Below are 22,500 nucleotides of genomic sequence, written 5' to 3'. Positions count from 1 at the left end.
GTATTTGTGTGTGTTGCAGTGAGTGGCTTTGCTGGGGAATGTTACTATAGATGTGTTCTAGATGTGTTCAAAGTGTGTTTTAGGTCTGTGTGTTGTAGGTGTGTGTGTTGTAGGTGTGTGTGTGTGTGTATTAGTACAGGTAGGTGTGTGTGTGTGTGCTCCATTTGTGTGTGTGTGTGGGTGTGTGTGTGTGTGTGTGTGTATTTGTGCTCCATGTGTGTTCATGTCTATTAGCCTCCTGCTTCAAAGAGCTCATCTCTCTACTCTGGTATTACAGTGGAGGAGGAGATGAAGAGGGAGATGAAGAGGGAGGTAACTGCTGAAGAGAGGAAGAGGATGGAGGAATCTGTCCAGTCTCTGGGTGAGTGTGAGAGATGATTGGTTGAGATCTGATTACTGCTGAGTGAGAGAGTGGAGTAGAGATGATTGGTGGATCTTTGCCATTTGAGTGAGGAGTGGAGATGATTGGTTGCAGGGCCGCCGCTATGTACACACAGGGCATGGACTGTGTGAAGGCACCAAGTGCACCAAAAAACATGAAATATTTTCATTTACTATCTACTTTTCAGACTACTACACCATTAAACCAATATAGGCTATACACTATATTTCATGAAAATAATAACATGAAGCAATGGATAAAAACGATCTACTGCAAAGGCACCAAGTGCACCAAAAAAAACTTTAATGGATTACAATAATAGGATTGATGACATATTGATAACAATAATAGGATTGATGACATATTGATAACACGAATAGGATTGATGATGTATTGATAACAACAATAGAATTGATGACATATTGATAACAGTAATAGGATTGATGACGTAAGACGGAACTTTCCTAGACCAATGAGGGAATAGGCGTCTAGAAGGTTTGGGCAGATGCGTCTCTCTCTTCGCTTTGCTGAAAACGTAACATTTATTAAAACACCTTTCTTTGTACGACCATATTAATCCGACGCCATTATCATTGTCTGACTCCACTCAATTAGGAACCCAGCCTTAGCTCTGCAATGTAGATTGCTACCGGGTTTTGTAGGCTGATCTCCAACTAATTTATTTGAACAAATATCGTCTGTAGTATGAATTTAATAACCGGTTTCTTCTAGGAATAGTGTCACTAAGGATATTGCCACTATTCTGAAACTAACAGGTAACCAGTGCAGTGATTTTAATACTGGTGTGATGTGCGCTCTCCGTCTAGTTTTAGTGAGGACTCGCGCTGCTGCATTCTGTATTGTTTGTAGTTGACTAATGGCTTTTTTTGGTAGACCAGACAAAAGTGAGTTTTGAACTGTGGTCTCCGAGGGCGACAAAGTATTCCCGGACAGTTAGATAGGTCCTAAACCATTTTAGGACTGGACCAGCGATGCCAACCCAATTTTCAAGTCTATCAATAGGATATCATCAATAGGATATCATGATCGACAGTGACAAAGGCTGCACTCAGATCCAGAAGGGCCAAGACAGATCGTTTTTTGGAGTCAGCATTAATCCTGCGATTATTTACAACCTTGACTAATGCCGTTTCTGTGCTATGATTGGAACGAAAACCAGTTTGGAAAGTGTCAAAGGCACAGTTAGCATCTAGGAAATTATTTAACTGTTTAAATACATTTTTTCCAGGATTTTGCATAGAAAGGGAGGGTTGGAGATGGGTCTAAAATAGTTTAGAACTGAAGAGTCTAAATTACTTTTCTTCAGGAGGGGTCTCACCAGGGCAGTTTTAAGTTCTGGTGGGAAAATACCTGTAAGCAGGGAACAGTTTACAATGGCTAGAATGTCCTTAGACACAGAGTTAAAGATGGTCTTAAAAATATGGTGGGAATGGGAACAAGAGGACATGTGGACGGCTTCAGTTGTGACACTACTTTGCTCAGCATTTCTATATCAGCCAGTGTTAAAAAGCTCATACTGTTACAGCAGGTGGAAGGGGATCAGAAGACAAGACATTTGGAATTTCCTGAGCAATATTCATCCTAATCTCTGAAGCATCTTATCTCTGAAGCATGCTGCAAATCCCTCACATTTGGAGGTGGAAAAGAGACCATCATCTATTTTGGGTGCAGGATTTATAAGGCTGTCGATTGTTGAAAAGAGCAGCCTAGAATTTTTAGAATTTTTAGATATCAAATTAGAGAAATTATCCTTCCTAGCATTTCATATTGCTTTATTAAAGACTGAAAGATAATCCATAAAAATATCAAGGTGGACCTGTAGCTTGGTCTTTCTCCATGTACGCTCAGACCTTCTGCAGGATCTCTTAAGTTGAATAATTTCCTCATTTCTCCATGGAGCTTTTTGTTTGGCTAAAACCTTTTTTTGTTTCAGTGGTGCTAAAGAGTCAAGTGCTGTCCTTGATTTTGTATTGAGAGTAGTTACTTAATCATTAACACATGATGGCCCTGCATCTGGGGTTTTTGTACTAGTTATGTTCATTCAAGAAATTCTCAGCTGCTGCAGAGTTAAGATAGCGTTTCCTAATAAAACATTCAGATCTATTTTTAACTTTAGGAACCAGTGCTTCAAAGAAAATACAAAAGTGGTCGGAAAGAGCAAGGTCACAGACAGACGATATAACAGTGTTAAGACCCTTTGTAATAACTAGATCAAGGGTGTGGCCACGGTTGTGAGTGGGTTCAGTGATGTGTAATATCCATGTAATTCAAGAGATTCATAAAATCCCTAGCCTTTGAGTCGTTCCCATTATTCACATGTATGTTAAAATCACCAGTGATACTAATCTTACCGTAGTTTGTGTGGATAATGAAGAGTAGTTCTGAAAAGTCTGTTAGAAAAGTGGGACATTGCTTGGGTGGCCTATACACAGTAACTGTCAGAGCAGGAGGCTGGCAATTTAGAACTATGGCATGATATTCAAACGAGGCAAAATCATCAAAGGAGATGCTCCTGCAGCACAAGATGCTGCAATGCCTTAGGGTGGTCCTCATGTTGTCCGACAGCAGACTGGCTCCGATCCGGTTCGGGTGGAGGCCATCATGCTTCAGCAGGCCGGGCCTCTCCCAGAACAGGTCAAAGTTGTTAAGAAAGTTAATGTGTAATGAGGCGCAGGTCGCTCGCAGCCAGGTGTGGAGGTTGAATAGTCTGGACTATCTGTCAGCACCTCTCCGGTAGGTAGGGAGAGGCCCTCAGATGATGATCCATCTTCCTGTGTCCATGAGGGTAGTGAGGAGAGCTGTGAAGTCTGCCTTCAGGACTTCTGACTGTCTCGCTCTGATGTTGTTGGTGCCCACATGTACAATTATGGTGCTGATTTTGGTGTAGCCGGCGAGGATGCTTGGGAGTCTACGGTGAATGTCACAGACCCTGGCTCCGGGGAAGCAGGGAACCTTGCAGGGACCACTAGGTGAAGGGGGGATGTAGAAATCTCTGACCATGGAGCTGCCAATGACCAGGGTGGAGGTTGTCACGTCAAGCGGGAGAAGTCGTCAAGGGGATGCCGACTGTGTTGAGGGCCCTCCTGACTTCAAGTTCCACAACCTTCTGTCTGAGCAGGAGGCAAAAGTCGCATCCAGGTGCACCACTGAGGGGGGACATCGTGGTGATGTCAGATGGGAGTCAAAAAGTTGAGTTTATGTATTTCTGTTAGCTACGATGTCGTGGTGACTCGCGTGAAGTAGTCAAACTTTAAGCTTTAACTTAAGCTTGTTTGCTTGCAAGGATTCCGTAGGCTCGCTAAAATGCTAGCTTCTCAGTCAGAATTGGGACATGTTGTATTAATGTAGCGATAGCTTAAACAACTTCGAGCTTACAGGAAGAAGCAAAAACCTGTTTGTAGGATAAAATGAATCTCCTGCCTTTTGTTTAAAAGAACGACAGCGCCTTCCACTAACCTGTGAGTTGGCAGTTGTAGTTATTGTAGGTTGTTTGTCACCGCAAAAAGTTGACAAGTATTTTTTTAGATGATAGATGATAGTCCAGCAGAGTAGAGATTCTCAAATACCGATGATGAATGCGTCGATCAAGAACGAGATTCAGAAACAGAAGAGTTTTTTTCTTTTTAGAAATGTTTGAAAATGGCCTCAAATCCTGATGATGAATGCGTTGAATTAGAGTCAGTGTTTTAATCCTCTAGAAGATTTTGAAAATGGCCTCAGAGGTTTTTAGAGGATTTAGAGTAGAGAAGAGTTATAGAGTTATCAGCAGGTTGCAGCACTTATAACAAACAGGAAATGACGTATCAATTGATGACATATTGATAACAATAATAGGATTGATGACGTTGATAACAATAGGATTGATGACATATTGATAACAATAGGATTGATGACATATTGATAACACTAATAGGATTGATGACATATTGATAACACTATTAGGATTGATGGCATATTGATAACACTAATAGAATTGATGATATATCGATGACACTAATAAGATTGATGACATACTGATAACACTAATAGGATTGATGATATACTGATAACACTAATAGGATTGATGACATATTGTAAATGCTGTCAGTTTTGATGGACATGTTGTCATTCTAGTAGTGATGTGGCAGGAAATGTGTGATGTGTGAGATGGATGACTGGCTCATGTGTGAGATGGATGACTAACACACACACACATACACAGAGTTACACCCCCCCCCCCCACCCACACACACACACACACACACACATACACACACACACACACACACATACACACACACACATACACACACACACACACACACACACGCGCATACACACACAGACCTACAAGCACATAACAATTTCATGAGTTTCCAGTTGTTCGTCTCATCAGTGACATCAACCCAGTGACCAGAAAACAGTTCTGCTTAGGGCACCCAGATGTGGTGACTGGGTTGAGATCTGATATGTGGTGACTGGGTCAGGTTGAGATCTGATATGTGGTGACTGGGTCAGGTTGAGATCTGATATGTGGTGACTGGGTTGAGATCTGATATGTGGTGACTGGGTTGAGATCTGCTATGTGGTGACTGGGTCAGGTTGAGATCTGTTATGTGGTGACTGGGTCAGGTTGAGATCTGATATGTGGTGACTGGGTCAGGTTGAGATCTGATATGTGGTGACTGGGTCAGGTTGAGATCTGATATGTGGTGACTGGGTTGAGAGCTGCTATGTGGTGACTGGGTTGAGATCTGCTATGTGGTGACTGGGTTTAGATCTGCTGTGGTGACTGGGTCAGGTTGAGATCTGCTATGTGGTGACTGGGTCAGGTTGAGATCTGATATGTGGTGACTGGGTCAGGTTGAGATCTGCTGTGGTGACTGGGTCAGGTTGAGATCTGCTATGTGGAGACTCGGTCAGGTTGAGATCTGCTATGTGGTGACTGGGTCAGGTTGAGATCTGCTATGTGGAGACTCGGTCAGGTTGAGATCTGCTATGTGGTGACTGGGTCAGGTTGAGATCTGCTATGTGGTGACTGGGTCAGGTTGAGATCTGATATGTGGTGACTGGGTCAGGTTGAGATCTGATATGTGGTGACTGGGTCAGGTTGAGATCTGATATGTGGTGACTGGGTCAGGTTGAGATCTGCTATGTGGTGACTGGGTTGAGATCTGCTATGTGGTGACTGGACTATTGCTGTGTTACCCACAGACTCTACCTGACCCAGTCAGATCAGCCAACAACATAAACAGGGTTGACTGTCAGGTGCTTAAATGCAGATTATCTCTGTATGAATAATGGTGTTCAGTGAGTTATGAAACCAGAACTGACCTCTTCCTGGCCAGCAGCTCCTTACAGGGTGGGTGTCTGCAGGTCCTGTTGGGGAGAGAAGAGACATCATTCATTTAATATTGACCTCAAGTTAGGAAGCCTTCATCATTTATTTCACTAAACCAGTTTGATAATCATATAGCCAAACCAACGTTTTCATGTAGCCTTTGCCATTTAGTGTAATTAAACGATAAAAACGATAAAAACGATATCACCAAGCCACCTCTCTTTATCTAGCTTTAGTCTTTTGATTAAATTCAACTAATTTAATAATCATATACCAAAGCCTACATTCTTTATTTGGCCTCTGTCAGAAAACATTTGTGTGTGTGTGTGTGTGTGTGTGTGTTTTGAGACTTCCTGAGTGTCTGTGTGAAACATGAATGTCACAAATGCAAGAATATAAACCAGAAGAGTGATTGGAAATTAACTGTAGACTGTATTTGTATTAGATAATGAAATTGTCTACTAATGACATAGTCCACACTACAAGACTGAAAATATAACAACATGTATCTTCCCAGTTTTGCTCTCATGGCGGAAGGCAACAGATGATGAGTTGATGAAGAAAATCAATCAACTGGAGAACATGACCAGTGAGGTGGAGAAGACAAAACAAGAGCTAGAGAACAAGAACAAACTCCTCCAGGAGAGAGAGAGAGAGCTAGATAACATGACTAAACGAGAGAAGGAAAGAGAGGGACTACTGGAGAAGACAAAACAACAACTAGAGGAGAAGAATAAACTCCTCCAGGAGAGAGAGACAGATCTAGAGAACATGACTAAACGAGAGAAGGAAAGAGAGGGACTACTGGAGAAGACAAAACAACAACTAGAGGAGAAGAATAAACTCCTCCAGGAGAGAGAGACAGATCTAGAGAACATGACTAAACGAGAGAAGGAAAGAGAGGGACTACTGGAGAAGACAAAACAACAACTAGAGGAGAAGAATAAACTCCTCCAGGAGAGAGAGACAGATCTAGAGAACATGACTAAACGAGAGAAGGAGAGAGAGGGACTACTGGAGAACATGACCAGTGAGATGGAGACCAGTAAAATACAACTGGAGTCACTGGAAAAGGAACTGCAGGACAGGAACAGTCAACTACAGAACCTGAGAACCCAACTACAAGGACAAGGCAGGGAGCTGGAGGAGAGACACAGACAGGTGGAGGAGAGAGACAGACAGCTGGAGGAGAGAGACAAGACAAAACAACAACTAGAGGAGAAGAATAAAAAGATGGAGAAAACAAAACAACAACTAGAGGAGAAGAATAAAGAGATGGAGAAGACAAAACAACAACTAGAGGAGAAGAATAAAGAGATGGAGAAGACAAAACAACAGCTAGAGGAAAAGACAAAACGTCTATTACAGGACAAGAACAAAGAGATGGAGAAGACAAAACAACAACTAGAGGACAAGAATAATGAGATGGAAAAGACAAAACAACAACTAGAGGAGACAAATAAAGTGACGGAGAAGACAAAACAACAACTAGAGGACAAGAACAAAGAAGTGGAAAAGACAAAACAACAACTAGAGGAGACAAATAAAGTGACGGAGAAGACAAAACAACAACTAGAGGACAAGAAAAAAGAGATGGAGAAGACAAATAAACAACTAGAGGAAAATAATAAAGAGATGGAAAAAACAAAGCAACAACTAAATGAGAAGAAAAATGAGATGGAGAAGACAAAACAACAACTAGAAGACAAGATCAAAGAGATGGAGAAGACAAAACAACAACTAGAGGAGAGGAATAAACTCCTCCAGGAGAGAGAGACAGAGCTAGAGAACATGACTAAACGAGAGAAGGGGAGAGAGGGACTACTGGAGAACATGACCAGTGAGGTGGAGACCAGTAAAAGACAACTGGAGTCACTGAAAAAGGAACTGCAGGACAGGAACAGTCAACTACAGGACCTGAGAACCCAACTACAAGAACAAGGGAGGGGGTTGAAGGAGAGAGACAAACAGCTGGAGGAGAACAAGGATGAAAAGATTACACTTTTGACAGAGAGCAGGGAGAGACTGGTGGCGATAGAACAGACAAAACAACAACTAAAGGAGAAGAATGAAGAGATGGAGAAGACAAAACAACAACTAGAGGAGAAGAATGAAGAGATGGAAAAGACAAAACAACAACTAGAGGAGAAGAACAAAGAGATGGAGAAGACAAAACAACAACTAGAGGACAAGAATAAAGAGATGGAGAAGACAAAACAACAACTAGATGAGAAGAATAAAGTGATGGAGAAAACAAAACAACAACTAAAAGATGAGAATAAAGAGATGGAGAAGACAAAACAACAACTAGAAGAGAAGAATAAACTCCTCCAGGAGAGAGAGACAGAGCTAGAGAACATGACTGAACGAGAGAAGGGGAGAGAGGGACTACTGGAGAACATGACCAGTGAGGTGGAGACCAGTACAATACAACTGGAGTCACTGGAAAAGGAACTGCAGGACAGGAACAGCCAACTACAGGACCTGAGAACCCAACTACAAGAACAAGGCAGGGAGCTGGAGGAGAGAGACAGACAGCTGGAGGAGAGAAACAGACAGCTGGAGGAGAGGGAAATACAGCTGGGGGAGAGAGACAGACAGCTGGAGGAGAGGGAAATACAGCTGGGGGAGAGAGACAAACAGCTGGAAAAGACAAAACAACAACTAGAGGACACAAATGAACTTCTCCAGGAGACAGAGACAGAGCTGGAGAACATGACTAAACGAGAGAAGGAGAGAGAGGGACTACTGGAGAACATGACCAGTGAGGCCGAAACCAATAAAAGACAACTGGAGTCACTGGAAAAGGAACTGCAGGACAGGAACAGTCAACTACAGGACCTGAGAATCCAACTACAAGAACAAGGCACAGAGCTGGAGGAGAGAGACAGACAGCTGGAGGAGAGAGACAGACAGCTGGAGGAGAGAGACAGAGAGCTGGAGGAGAGAGAAAGAGATCATCTGACTGGTGAGTGTGAGAGAAGAGATGTGTATCCTAAGTGTTTAGGAACATAGACCCTGTGTTGAGGCCCAAATGACCAATTGTAGTGATTATCTTTCTAAACTAATTACCCATTAAATGAACTGCTACTTTCACTCACATGGTATTAACACTCTGACATACTCACACATCTCAGCTCCAGTTCCTGTTTTCCCTTTAGATCTCAGTCTCTATCTGTCTGTGTTGTGTTGCATCAGGAGGAGAGCCTCCCCAGTATCATTAATCCTGTCTCACTCAATGCTGTTCACAGTGTCAAACACTTCAGTAGCTACTACAGTAACTGAATGGGCTTCTGATCCAGTTTCTCTTTGTGTTGGACTCCTAGATCCAGATCCTCCTCACGTCAGGAGAAGACACAGTAATGAGGCGGATTATCCAAACAGTAAGTCTTCATGTTTGTGAGTCTGTGATTAATTTAATGTCTTAAAAAAAACTTTGTATTTGAAGGGATATAAACGTTGGCAAGATCATTGTGTTAATCAACACTAAGTTGTAAATATTATGCATAGTGAGGTAATTTATCACATTTCATAAATTAGCTTCACACTCTGATATTGTTTATGTCCTGATTTAGTGTTGATTTACAGCTCATGATAACTGGACCATCTGTTACAAAGACTTCTGATTTCTAAACACTTTCTGTGTGTGTGTGTGTGTGTGTGTGTGTGTTTGTGTGTGTGTGTGTGTGTGCGTGTGTGTGTCTGTGTGTGTGTGTGTGTGTGTGTGTGTGTGTGTCTGTGTGTGCCTGTGTGTGTGTGTGTCTGCAGTGGGAGGAGAGAGTCCTGTAGATGGTGAGTATGAGAAATGCAAACCTAATACACTCAGTCCCGCTGTCCAGCATGTAAAACTAATAGCTTTACCACTCTAGTTAAATGGGCTTCTGATCCAGTTTCTGTTTCTGTTTCTGTTTCTGTTTCTGTTGGGCTCTCAGATCCAGATCCTCCGGTCAGGAGAAGAAGAAGTAAGGAAGAGCCTCCATCCAGTAAGTCATCAGTGTCTCTGCTCAGGTCATGGGTGGAACATTCTCACAGCTGTTGGAGAACTCATGTGTCACATTCAAGCAATGTGATCCTACCACCCTGGACATTTGGACAGATGCAGTTTCTGGATGCTGGATGGATGTCTACTAAGAATGAATATTTAATGTATCTAGCTATAGCTAACACTACTTTAGAAAGCTGCTTAGTTATTAGTTAGTAGTAGCCATGGCAACCAGACGACTGGCTGCATAGGCTGAAAGAGTCAATATTTTGTCTCACTAACAAATGATAGACTTAGTTTGCTTGTTGTGATTATGTTATAACTGAGCTGTGTGTGATGGTTTACTGTGATTGTCTGTGTTGCAGTGGGAGGAGAGAGTCCTGGTCCAGCGCCCCCAGTGTCTCCTGCTGTGTCTGAGCTGAGGCTGGTGCTGCTGGGGGGGAGCACAGCTGGGAAGAGGGCAGCAGGAAACACCATCCTGGGCACAGAGGAGTTTGGGAGGCAGGCCAGCACACACACACTCACACACACATCCACAGAGACCCAGCACAGTGAGAGCAGACAGGGGGAGGTGGCTGGGAGACGGGTGACCGTGGTGGAAACTCCAGACTGGTTCTGCAGTGGACTCTCTGAGAAGGACCTGAGACAGGACGTGGGGCTTTGTGTCCGTCTGTCTGCCCCAGGACCTCACGCCTTCCTCCTGGTGATTCCAGTGGAGCCGTCTGAAGGAGAGGAGAGGAGGATGCTGGAGAAAATGGAGGATATGTTTGGGGAGGGCTGCTGGGGACACACACTGATCCTCTTCACCCATGCTGAGGGGCTGAGAGAGAGGAGTGTGGAGGAGTTGCTCCAGACAGGGAGCCAGGAGCTCCAGCAGCTGGTAGAGAAATGTGGGAACAGGTGTCACCTTCTCAACGTTAAGGACAGGCCTGAAGACACTAAGATCACACAGCTGCTAGAGAAGATAGAAGAGATGGTGTCTGGAAACAGAGAGAGATTCTACAGCAGTGAGACCTACCAGGAGGCAGAAAAACAGCTCAGAGAGATAGAGAGAAGAATACAGAAAGAACGAGAGGTGGAGGAGAGGAAACTGAGGGAGGAGAGAGAGAAAAGAGAGGAACTTGATAAACATGTTCAGGAGTCTCTGAAGATGATGGAGGGAGAGATTCAACAGCATGAAGGAGAAATTAGAATATTAAATGAAAGAACAACAGAACTGGAGAAAAATATGAAAGAAGAGAGGGATGAAGAGAAGAAGAGGGAGATGGAGAGACAGTTGAAGAGAGAGATTACACAGAGAGAGGAGATGGAGAGAAAGCTGATCAGCGTGAGAGAAAAGAGAGAAAAGGAGAGGAGCGAGCTGGAGGAGAGACACAGAGAGGAGATGGAGGAGATGAGAGAGAGCTATGACAGAGAGACCAGGGCTGAAGCAGAGAGAAACCTCATGAAGATCATCCTGCCTGAACTACAGAGAAACATCAGCATCACCAAGGAGAAGATGGAGGGAGAGTTCAACAGAGAGATGGAGGAGAAGAACAGAGAGATGGAAAGAATGAAGTTGGATGTTTCACAGCTGCAGGACAGACTGAGAGCGGAGAGGGGGAGGGTAGGGGTCAGAGTTCAAAGGGCAATAGTAGGAGTTCCTGCTTTCATCAGTAGAAACTCATCAGGATGGCTTGTGCATTACATCATTAGTAATATCTAGCATGCCAGAGATGTTTGTCATTATGGCCTCAGTTCAATGTGTCTCATGTGCCTTTACAGAAACCCACAGCCATTAAAAGATCACAGTTCACTAACAGTTGAGAGAAAGATATGCATGGTAGAGCTGAAGGGGAAGAGAAAGGGCTTCTTACACTTGAAAACCCCTCAGGATAGTTTCGCCAATTTATTAGTGGGCTCTGCAGAGTATCTCTTTACTTTTAATAATTGTTAAATGTGTATGTCAACTGATACTCTGATGGAAAGAGTTTCCTGAAGACTTTGTAAGGCTCATGTCTGTGAACCATCTTTGGGCAGTACTATCTAATGGGTACAATTACTGTGAAATACACAACAGGGCTTTTACACTTCTCAAGACCGGCTTCTGGGGAAGGTTGGGACTGCCTGAAAACCTGTTATGACATGAAATGATTTTGATCTGGACCTGAAAGCCTTCAACTGTGGGACTTGCAACAAATAATGTAATCTCAAGTCTGGACACAAACCTGAGGTCAGAGTTTAAAGACTGAGTCACTGCGATCCTGTACTGGCTGAGTTTAGAGCAGCTGATTTGGCCATTGAGTGGATTCAACAGAAGCACGTTCTCAGAGAACAGAAGTACGCTCACAGAGAACCGAAACAAGGCTGACAGGGAACAGAAGCATGTTCACATAGAACAGAAGCATGTTCTCTTATGTATATGAATGACGAAGGTTAAATGGTGAAGTTTTTCTTTGACCTACTAACTGTACATATAATGTACATATTTATGCATATTAAAGTTTATTTTCATTCAGGTTTTATACTTATTACTGTTAGTTATTCTGCTGTTTAAGTTCTTGTTTTTCCGGCAACATGTGCTTTTGTTTACGTTTTGATCATGTGCTGGTGTCATGTGCCTTCTGTTTTTGTTTTGAAATGACATGTGTCTCTGACTCCACCCTGTCTTTGTTTGATTTCCCGCCCCTTTTGTGAGCACACCTGATTTCTGTTTGTTGTGATTGGTTTGTGTTTTTTTTTTGACTCACGAGACTGTCTTTTGCCCTTGGTTTGTTGCCTGAGAAATTTATTAAAACTAACTCTGAACCTTGAGCTGTGTTGTCTGCTAGTGGGTCCTTCACTCCTGAAAGCGTAACAATGACATGTTACTGATGATGATGTTTGTGTTTTGAAATTTATAAAAAGGCTTCCATGACCACATTCACTCATGCTCAGCCCATCTTTCTTAGCTTGTCAGTAGATTTGGAGTGTTAAAGTGGCAGTTCTATAAAACATGGCAGCATCCCTGAGGAGCAGCAGAGAGGAGGAGCTCATGATGTGGAGATATTCTCATTAGTACCCTCTATAATGTGTGAATCTAGAGCGTCTGGAGATAAGATCATTAACTCAGTTACAGTGTTTAAAATAGTGCTTCAATAATGTGTGAATCTAGAGCGTCTGGAGATAAGCTCATTATCTCAGTTACAGTGTTTAAAATAGTCAGGCAGTTTACATGATGGTATCAATTCGAATCTAGCTTTATTTGGACAATGCGATTTTTTGGGGAAACTGCTATTATCCTAATATATATATGGCAGTGAATAAATCGAATCATTGGCCGAAAGCATGTCATATCCCGGTACACTACGCTTCCAGGTCACATTTTCATCCCGGTCCCCCATCTAATTTTAATACAGTGTTGTATGATGGTCTTATTCCTATAATGTATAATGGAGCAACACGTAGGTTACAGGGTGGGTGTGGCAGAGAGAGAGAGAGAGCGAGAATGGTGATGCACACAAATATATCAGATGTAGAGACCGGAGCAAAGTTATGTTGCTGTAACATTGAACTACAATACTTAATAGGCTAATTGATACAATATCTCCTCGTTTGAGTGCAATGGGAGTGTATGATCGTTATTGTCTATAAAGGAAGGCATTGCAAAGGGAAAATCTCCCGTTCATCGCGTCCATTCGCGCCCCACCTGTCATGTCTCTGTCTTTAGAGGGCAGCGCAAACAAAACTCTACTCACGCTTGCCTCACGGGTGCAATACCAAATTTGATCATATTTGATAGAATGAAGGACAAATTAGTTGTGAATACTATCACCGAGTTTGAAAGGTATTGGTCAGGTAATAGCCGAGTGACAGCTGATTTGCTTTCTGATTTGACAGTACTTCTTCATGTTTTTTTCAGCGCCAGATAACCGAACAAAATGTACTCACGCTTGCCTCATGGGTGCAATACCAAATTTCATCATATTTGATAGAATGAAGGACAAATTAGTTGTGAATACTATCACCGAGTTTGAAAGGTATTGGTCAGGTAATAGCCGAGTGACAGCTGATTTGCTTTCTGATTTGACAGTACTGCTGTGTGTTTTAAGCAAATAAAATCTGGAATGTTTACAAGCAGTCACCTGCTATCGTTGATTATTAGGGATGAGAATTGATAAGATTTTAACGATTCCGATGCCTTATCGATTCCTGCTTATTGATTCGATTCCTTATCGATTCTTTTATCGATTCTTATTGGGCAAGGGGTGAAAAAAAGAGCACAAACGGGTTTATTTACATTAATTTTCTTTGATATAATTTTCTATAATGCTGCACACACCATATACAGTATGTATATACACATTAAAAAAAAAAAAATAACCAAAAACATTTATACATATTCCTCTTGAACTTAAAATAAAACTTACATAACTTAAATAAAATGTATTCTGTTTAATTTAAACATGTTCCTAGAAATTAACCTAACGAAAATCTGGGGCATCTACCGTAGTAAAAGGGTGCAAACCTTTCACCACAAACGTAGTCACTGCTCGGTGACATTCGTTGATCCTCTCCTCGGTCATTTTATTTTTCCCTGCCTCGAAAAAAGGATGGGCTAGAGGTGTACATGACATGCTAGCTGTAGCCTGTGACCCAGACAGACTACCAGCCTCTGAACCGGTCTGACTCTGAACGTCATCAGCTAAATTGGATGGAAATGGAGATTATCTATATAGTGAAAGCTGGTTTACACAATGAAACAAATGGCACTAACAAAATCGCTGAATTTGCTGAGCTGCCATAAAGCCACATTAAGCTAGCGTAGCTATATGCTCAGTTTAATAATGGATTAAAAGACGATATGCTCAGTTTAATAATGGGTTGACACGAAAACACGAACGTTTGCTGATAACACACGCCCTCCGATAATTAACACAGTTACGATCAAACATTTCTCAAAACTGGACTTCCAATCCAAACGTGAAGTGATCAATAATGGGAGACCAATGCCGGAGCTAAAATGTATGCTTCAAACGAAGGGACAGAAGATAACTTGATCGACTACACACAATAAAGGCAAATTGCTTCACACAGTGAGTGGTTGTGATCACTTTTGAGGAGTTTACCTTGGACAGAAAGAGATGAAGCGCCGACATTAGCTGAGCTGCTGCATGCATCGAAGACATGACATTCCTATAATTTAATTCCATGCTGTGTGTTCAAATGCTTATTCATATTTGTTGTATTTCCTCCCTTCGACGAAATAGACTTTTTACACAGGTTACAAGTGGCGTAGGTGTCATTTTTGTCGTGTGAAATAGAGCCAAACTTTAGAACGCTTCTGCCTAGTTGCCATGTTTGCTGCAGTCTGAAACTAAAAAAGTTTGCGCATGCGCAACGCCACACAGGACCGATAGCAGAACCGTTAAAGAATTTGGCTGACGATTCCAAACAATCTCGATTCTCATCCCTATTGATTATACAGTAAATAAGTTGTGAAATGAAACAAAAACACATCACAGTTACAGTTGTATTAGTATTGATTGATTCACATCGATATGAATGGATGACATGACTAACAAGTGGTGGAAAATTAATATGAAAGTATTTGTTCGGTGAATTAGCGCGTTCTGTCCAAACAGTCGCAGTCAACGTTTTTTTTATGTCAACACAGTGGCATACCACATAACTATCATCGGACTTTAGCCTCTGAGAAGGTAGTATGTTGCAATGTATGTGGATTTCTTTGCAGTGACACCCTTCACGTCTCATGGATGGAAAATGGGATAGTATTCTCTCCATGAATTTGCGGTCATTTGAACGTCCTTATACGTGTTTAAGGAGGGGTTGTAAAGGTGTTCATATCTTCGGACCTCTTCTGTTATGTTTGTTCATAATCAACAAGAATAAGCTTGTGAGGTCTGCAGGATTTTCATAAAAAAACGTGTCATTAGTATGAACAGTTGAGACAACTTATCACCTCTTTCGACTTCCGGGTCACAACCTGGGAGGGAGGGAGGGGGAGGGTGGTGGGATCTCAAGCATGCGCAAAGACGCAGAGTCCAGTTCCTTGTCCAATTCACCGTTTACAAGCACGCAATGTCCGAATTATCAACCGACTCGGGGTGTCGATCGGATCGTAGTCGGACCGCAATTATTCGAACAAAGGTGTTTACAAGAAAGGGATAATTCTATTTCAGTCCAAATAAGCCGGTAATTCGAATCCATGTAACCACAGTTACCTCTATAATGGGTGAATCTAGAGCGTCTGGAGATGAGTTCATTAACTCATAAATAGTGCCTCTATAAGAAGAATGCACACTTAAAAACACTAGCACTTACCACCAAGCACCAAGCCAGAAACCTAGGCATCATATTTGAAACCCATATCAAAAATATAATTAAAACATCTTTTTATCACTTAAGAAACATTGCTAAGGTGCAACCGTTTCTCGCTCAGGCTGACACCGAAAGACTGATGCACACGTTTATCACGAGCAGGCTAGACTACTGTAACTCGCTTTTGTCTGGTCTACCAAAAAAAAGCCATTAGTCAACTACAAACAATACAGAATGCAGCAGCACGAGTCCTCACTAAAACAAGACAGAGAGCGCACATCACACCAGTATTAAAATCACTGCACTGGCTACCTGTTAGTTTTAGAATAGATTTCAAGGTTCTCTTACTAGTCTATAAATCACTCCATAGTCATGCACCTGAATATATAACAGACATGCTCTCAAGGTACACACCCAGTAGATCCCTGAGGTCCTCTGACACTGAACTTCTAACAGTTCCAAAAGCCAGGACAAAGAGATGGGGAAGCAGCTTTTAGTTTCTATGCCCCCAGCCTTTGGAACACTCTGCCAGAATACCTAAGAATGGCTGAAACGGTTGAAACGGTTGAAACCTTTAAACATGCACTTAAGACATATTTCTTTGATCTCGCTCATCACTCACTGTAAAATGTATTTAACATTTATTTACTTATTTCTGTCTCTTTTCAAGTGTTTGTACCTGCCCCCCCCCCCCCCCCCAGCAGCTGTCTCTTAGTTTGACGATAACTGTGCTGAGTAGTCCTTTATGGTGCCAGTGCGGTTAGTACGTAATTTCCTGTTTATTTATCTCTGGCAAAATCTGTGTGTTTTTTTACAAGTGTTTGTAAACCCCCCCCCCCCCCCTTTCTTTCCTACTGTGAGGCGCATTGTGTTACCTCCTTGTATGAAATGCGCCGTACAAATAAAGTTTGATTTGATTTGATTTGATTTGAATCTAGAGGGTCTGTAGATAAGATCATTAACTCAGTTACAGTGTTTAAAATAGTGCTTCTATAATGTGTGAATCTAGAGCAAAGACTTCAATGCCCATCCACTCAAGCCTGTTCACTCGGGCAGCAAGGACCCAGGACCTGCACACACACACACACACACACACACACATAGGCACAAACATATGTTCACACAAACGCACGCACACACACACACACTCACACAAACTCGAGGGGAGTTTAAACCCTCACCGGAGCTACACTGGAGTGTGTATTTTCTGAATGATTTTGCCTTGCTTAAAGCCTTAGGCCCTTTTAATGTGACAATGTGTGTTTGCTGAGGACGACGCCAGGGGGAAGGGGAGGGGGGTGGAGAGGGTGGACCGCTGACCCAGAGGGGCCTGCCCTCCATTGCCTCCCCCATCCTGCGGTCCAACGGCTGCTGGAGAAGGAGAGGGCCACGCCTCACTACCAACCCCTGACGGAGGTGGGTATGGAGGTTGGGAGGGTGCCCACGTCTCTGCTGCTGCTGGAGAGAGCCTGCCAGGCTACCACATCAGTGCCCACTGAAGATGTCTCCAAAGTCTACAACGAAACACTGTCGTCTTATGCCCAGACCACTGAGATATTTGAAGAGATCCTGGAGGAGGAAGAGGAAGAGGAGGATGAGGAGGAGCAGGAGGCACAGGCAGAGGGTTTAAGAGGCACGGCAGCAGAAGGACAGGAGGGAGGGGAGGTGCCAGGGCTTCTGTCAACGGACCCCGTGGAAGACTTCACCGGGGAGATACCGGAGGTTGCTGATGAGGTGGACGGGAGAGTGACGGAGGTCGTGTCGGAGGTCATAACCCTACAGACAAACTCCAAGGCTCTAGAGGGGCTGATCTGGGAGATCCGGAATGACCTGCCTGACGAGGTGGACGGGAGAGCGATGAAGACTCTGGCGGGGTCGATAGAGGAAGAAGGGCTGGATGAGCTGGGCGGAGAGCTCCCAGAACACGTCATCTTGGAGAAAGGGCTAACTGGGGAGGAGCGAGGAGTGGTTACTGATGACCTGGGTGGGGGAGGTGGTGAGGAGGACACTTGGGAGGTGGAGGCCCCAGCAAATGGAGGATCAGTAGGGGAGGAGGGGGTTGGAGAGGTGCTTGAAGAAGTGGTTGAGGAGTACCCCAAGCAGGCAGACGAAGAAGGGGGGGAGGAGCACAGCGAGGCAGGGGCATGTTTGGGGGAGGGATGCCCAGAGGAGCTGTGTGGAGTGGAGTGGAGAATAGTGAGGAGGTTTTGTTAGATGGCGTCGGTGGGGGTGAAGAAGAGCTGCAGGAGGAGCTGAAAGAGGAGAAGGGGGAGGACAGACAGGAGGCCAGGGAGGAGAAGAGAGTAAATGGGGTAGAGGAGAAGCAATGCCCTAAGGAGTTGGCAGAGGAGGTTAAAGAGGAGCTGTCTACTGCTGAGGACAAAGTGGGAGAATCCACAGCAGAGGGCGCACCGGAGGAGGTGGCAGAGGAGGAGAAGATCAAATATGAGACCCACACACCAGACAAGGAGGTGGTAGTACCTCCTGCTAGGAAAGAGGAAGAGGAGAAGTTGTCTCCACAGGAGGAGGTGGTGGGAGTGAAAGAGGAGGGGGTGGTTTCAATACCACAGGCAGTTGGAGGGGAGGAGAGAGAGGAGGTGCAGGAGAGAGATGAAGTGAAGCCTAAGGGGCTGTGTCTAGAGGCAAACCCTTCAGCGGAGATAGGAAAGGAGGTGGGATCTCCAGGGGAGTTAGGAAAGGAGGTGGGATCTCCAGGGAAGTTAGGAAAGGAGGTGGGATCTCCAGGGGAGATAGGAAAGGAGGTGGGATCTCCAGGGAAGTTAGGAAAGGAGGTGGGATCTCCAGGGGAGTTAGGAAAGGAGGTGGGATCTCCAGGGAAGTTAGGAAAGGAGGTGGGATCTCCAGGGGAGATAGGAAAGGAGGTGGGATCTCCAGGGAAGTTAGGAAAGGAGGTGGGATCTCCAGGGGAGTTAGGAAAGGAGGTGAAGCCTTTAGTGGAGCTGACAAAGCAGGTGAAACCCCTGGAACTTAGTAAAGAGGCAGACGACCCAGGAGAAGAGTTAGTGTGTGGAGAGGTGAAGTCTCAAAAGGAGGCGATGGAGGAGGTGAGGGAGGTGACAGCTGTACAGGAGGTGCATGAGGAGCTGGGAGGTGTGCAGGAGGTGCAGGAGGAGTTGAGGAAAGCCTCTGGGGCTCAGGAGGAGCTGGAGAACTCTGAGCGAGCGGAGGAGACCAGGAGCCTGAGCCGCCTCAGCAGGGGCAGCTGCAGAGCACGATCAGACGACCTGACCATATGAGCCATACACAAACAAACACACGAACAAACAAACATAGGAAATACATACACAAACAAACAAACAAACAAACATATGAAATACATACACAAACAAACATATGAAATACTTACACAAACAAACACACAAACAAACATATGAAATACATACACAAACACACAAACAAACAAAGATATGCCTGTGGATGAGGTTTATGTTGAAACACATGGAACAATGAATACATTCCTCTCATTTTGTGGAAGATCTGATTGTTTTAACACCTTACAGGAAACAAGAGCAGTGTCGTATCGTTGACCACAATGGCAGATCTCAAAACAAAATGTAACTTTTTAACTTCATAGTTGTTCAATTTGATTGAAAAACGTTTAACTCTGTGTGCATACTGTTAACACTGTTGCTGACAGTCATTCTGTTTTCAAATTGACTCTCAGTTGACATGAACATAAATGGAGAATGTCTGTCCTCCTGAAAGTGTGTGTTTATGTGTGTAATTTGTATCTATATAAAGTGTGTGTTTATGTGTGTAACGTGTAGCTATCGTATTGTTCTCGTATCACCTCATACATGTAGGGGGACCAGACAGCGCATTATTACATCACAAATCAATATGTTCAGTCTCTAAGACAGCGCATTATCAAATCACAAATCAATATGTTCAGTCTCTAAGGCAGTGCATTATCAAATCACAAATCAATATGTTCAGTCTCTAAGACAGCGCATTATTAAATCACAAATCAATATGTTCAGTCTCTAAGACAGCGCATTATCAAATCACAAATCAATATGTTCAGTCTCTAAGGCAGTGCATTATCAAATCACAAATCAATATGTTCAGTCTCTAAGACAGCACATTATCAAATCACAAATCAATATATTCAGGCTCTAAGACAGCGCATTATCAAATCACAAATCAACATGTTCAGGCTCTAGGACAGCGCATTATCAAATCACAAATCAATATGTTCAGGCTCTAGGACAGCGCATTATCAAATCACAAATCAATATGTTCAGGCTCTAAGACAGTGCATTATCAAATCACGAATCAATATGTTCAGGCTCTAAAACAGCATTTTTTGTGGGGGGGGGGGGCAGTTACACTGTAAAGGTGTGTGTGTGTGTGTGTGGGGGGGGGGGGGGCAGTTACACTGTACAGGTGTGTGTGTGGGGGGGGGGCAGCTACACTGTTCAGGTGTGGGGGGGGGGCAGCTACACTGTAAAGGGGTGTGTGTGTGTGTGGGGGGGGGGGGGGTGGCTACACTGTTCAGGTGTGGGGGGCAGCTACACTGTAAAGGGGTGTGTGTGTGTGTGTGGGGGGGGGGGGGCAGTTACACTGTACAGGTGTGTGTGTGGGGGGGGGGCAGGTACACTGCTTTGGTAGCAGACTTTAACCCCAAACCTCCCAGAGAGAGGATTTATGGACAATATCATGTGTATGCCTATTGTAGGATAAGTATCATATTATTCAGATGTGGGTTGGCAATCCTCTATTCACCTTCTGCCCTCTGCTGGTGGAGAGAAGAACTGCATAACTGCTTGAATTCAGTCTTCAGTCTTCAAGTCTAGAAGTTAATGATTGAAAGGACTAAATACCATCAACCTGATTTACAACACAGTTGGACTTTCCTCCTGGACACATAGTCTGCTTCTTGAGATCTCGGTAACGTTGGCTAAAATGTCAGCTAGAATGTAAACTCTTTAGTTTATGAACCTGAGCTAAACTGGTAATAAGAGGAAGGACTGAGAGAAAAGGACTAATCCAGAGACTCAGCACTCAGGATTCCACCACTACTGAGAGAGGAAGTGAAGTCGGTAGATCAGCCATTTCAGACGAGGGACTGTTACTGGGAGAGACAATGGCCTCCATCTCTCTCTGAAGAGGAGTACTCCAGTTTACGCTGAAACACTCAGGGATCCTTTTCTCCTTTCCTGTAGTCACAGTGTGTGTGAAGCCTGTCTACAGCAGGAGTGTCCAGTCTGCAGGAGAAACAGCCTGTGTGTGTTTGGTGTGTTAAGATTCTTAGAAGCAGAGGAACCACAACTTCACTCCCATAGCTGAAACACAAGACTGGGTGAGTTTGCAATAAAAGGCAGCATACTTAAACATGGGCCTTCCTATATATTAAATAGCATATGGTGTTCTGTGAAAGAGGGAAGATGAGAGATGGGAAAATAAAATGACAGAGAGAGAGAAAGCAGTCATGATGATGTCGTTTAAAGACTAAAGGTGGAAATGACCAGTAGAGACGGAGTAGGTTAGAGTTCATAAACATCTAGGAATATGGCCCAGTAGAGATGGAGGAGGTTACAGTTTATAAACATCTAGGAATATGGACCAGTAGAGACTGAGGAGGAGGATACAGTTTATAAACATCTAGGAATATGGCCCAGTAGAGATGGAGGAGGTTACAGTTTATAAACATCTAGGAATATGACGTCGTCTTTCTCTCACGTTGCCAAACGCATGATTGTTCAAATCACCATACTTCCTTTGTTTAATTATGTGAATACAATTTATAGACTGGCTTGCAAAAAGAACACTTAAAAAGCTTGACACAATCTATCATTCTGCTATTTGATTGGCTATGCGTGCCCCCATTCTGCTATTTGATTGGCTATGCCTGCCCCCAATCAAGACACACCTCTGCCGTCTGTATTGTCTGGTCACATGACCCTGTCTGAATACTCGCTGTAACATCCACTAGTTCACGCTAATTTATAAAACTCTTCTTGGATATTCACTTAAATCGGTTATTCCAGCCAACATTAGTGTCCAAGTCCAATACTCGGTCTTCCCTCTACATCAGAGCCCCTAAAGGGGAATTCACCTTCCCACACACCCTGCTCACCACTGGAATCTGTTCAAAGTGGATTTAACTCAGTCACTGCTATTTATTTACACTTTTAATGAAATATACTCTTTAATAACACACACTATAGCCCAATCTATATATTCTTTAATAACACGCACTATAGCCCAATCTATATATTATTTAATAACACACACTATAGCCCAATCTATATATTATTTAATAACACACAATATAATCCTTTCTATATATTCTTTAATAACACACAATGTAGTTCTGTGTCGGGTCAGAAATACAAGGAAGGTGAAACATTGGGGAAGAGGGGATGATGGTGATGATGATGATGACGACAATGATGATGATGACGATGATGATGATGATGGGTTAATGATTAGCTTCATAGCTAAGGGAGGTAAATGTTACTGCAGTGTATC

The 22,500-nt window shown here is 43.4% G+C and overlaps 1 protein-coding gene and 1 long non-coding RNA gene across 2 annotated transcripts in view; both read left to right on the top strand.

Moving 5' to 3' along the window:
* Window positions 1-329: 329 nt before the first annotated feature.
* Window positions 330-11,065, top strand: LOC122129987 (GTPase IMAP family member 7-like; the record flags this gene model as incomplete). Its single annotated transcript, XM_042704730.1, has 2 exons — window positions 330-361; window positions 10,071-11,065. Coding segments are annotated over exons 1-2 (1,020 nt in total), but the record flags the coding sequence as incomplete, so codon positions are not given.
* A 10,129-nt stretch (window positions 11,066-21,194) lies between these two features.
* The window catches only part of LOC122129988, a 2,604-nt gene continuing 1,298 nt past the window's right edge, over window positions 21,195-22,500 (top strand). Inside the window, exon 1 of the long non-coding RNA XR_006151828.1 lies at window positions 21,195-21,328. This is a non-coding gene — a long non-coding RNA (uncharacterized LOC122129988). The remainder of the gene's footprint in view (window positions 21,329-22,500) is intronic.

The sequence above is a fragment of the Clupea harengus genome, unplaced genomic scaffold (genome assembly GCF_900700415.2).
Source record: "Clupea harengus unplaced genomic scaffold, Ch_v2.0.2, whole genome shotgun sequence".
In the NCBI taxonomy this organism is placed as follows: domain Eukaryota; kingdom Metazoa; phylum Chordata; class Actinopteri; order Clupeiformes; family Clupeidae; genus Clupea; species Clupea harengus.
The sequence above is the reverse complement of the archived record's forward strand: the minus strand, read 5'-3'. Positions and strand labels throughout refer to the sequence as shown.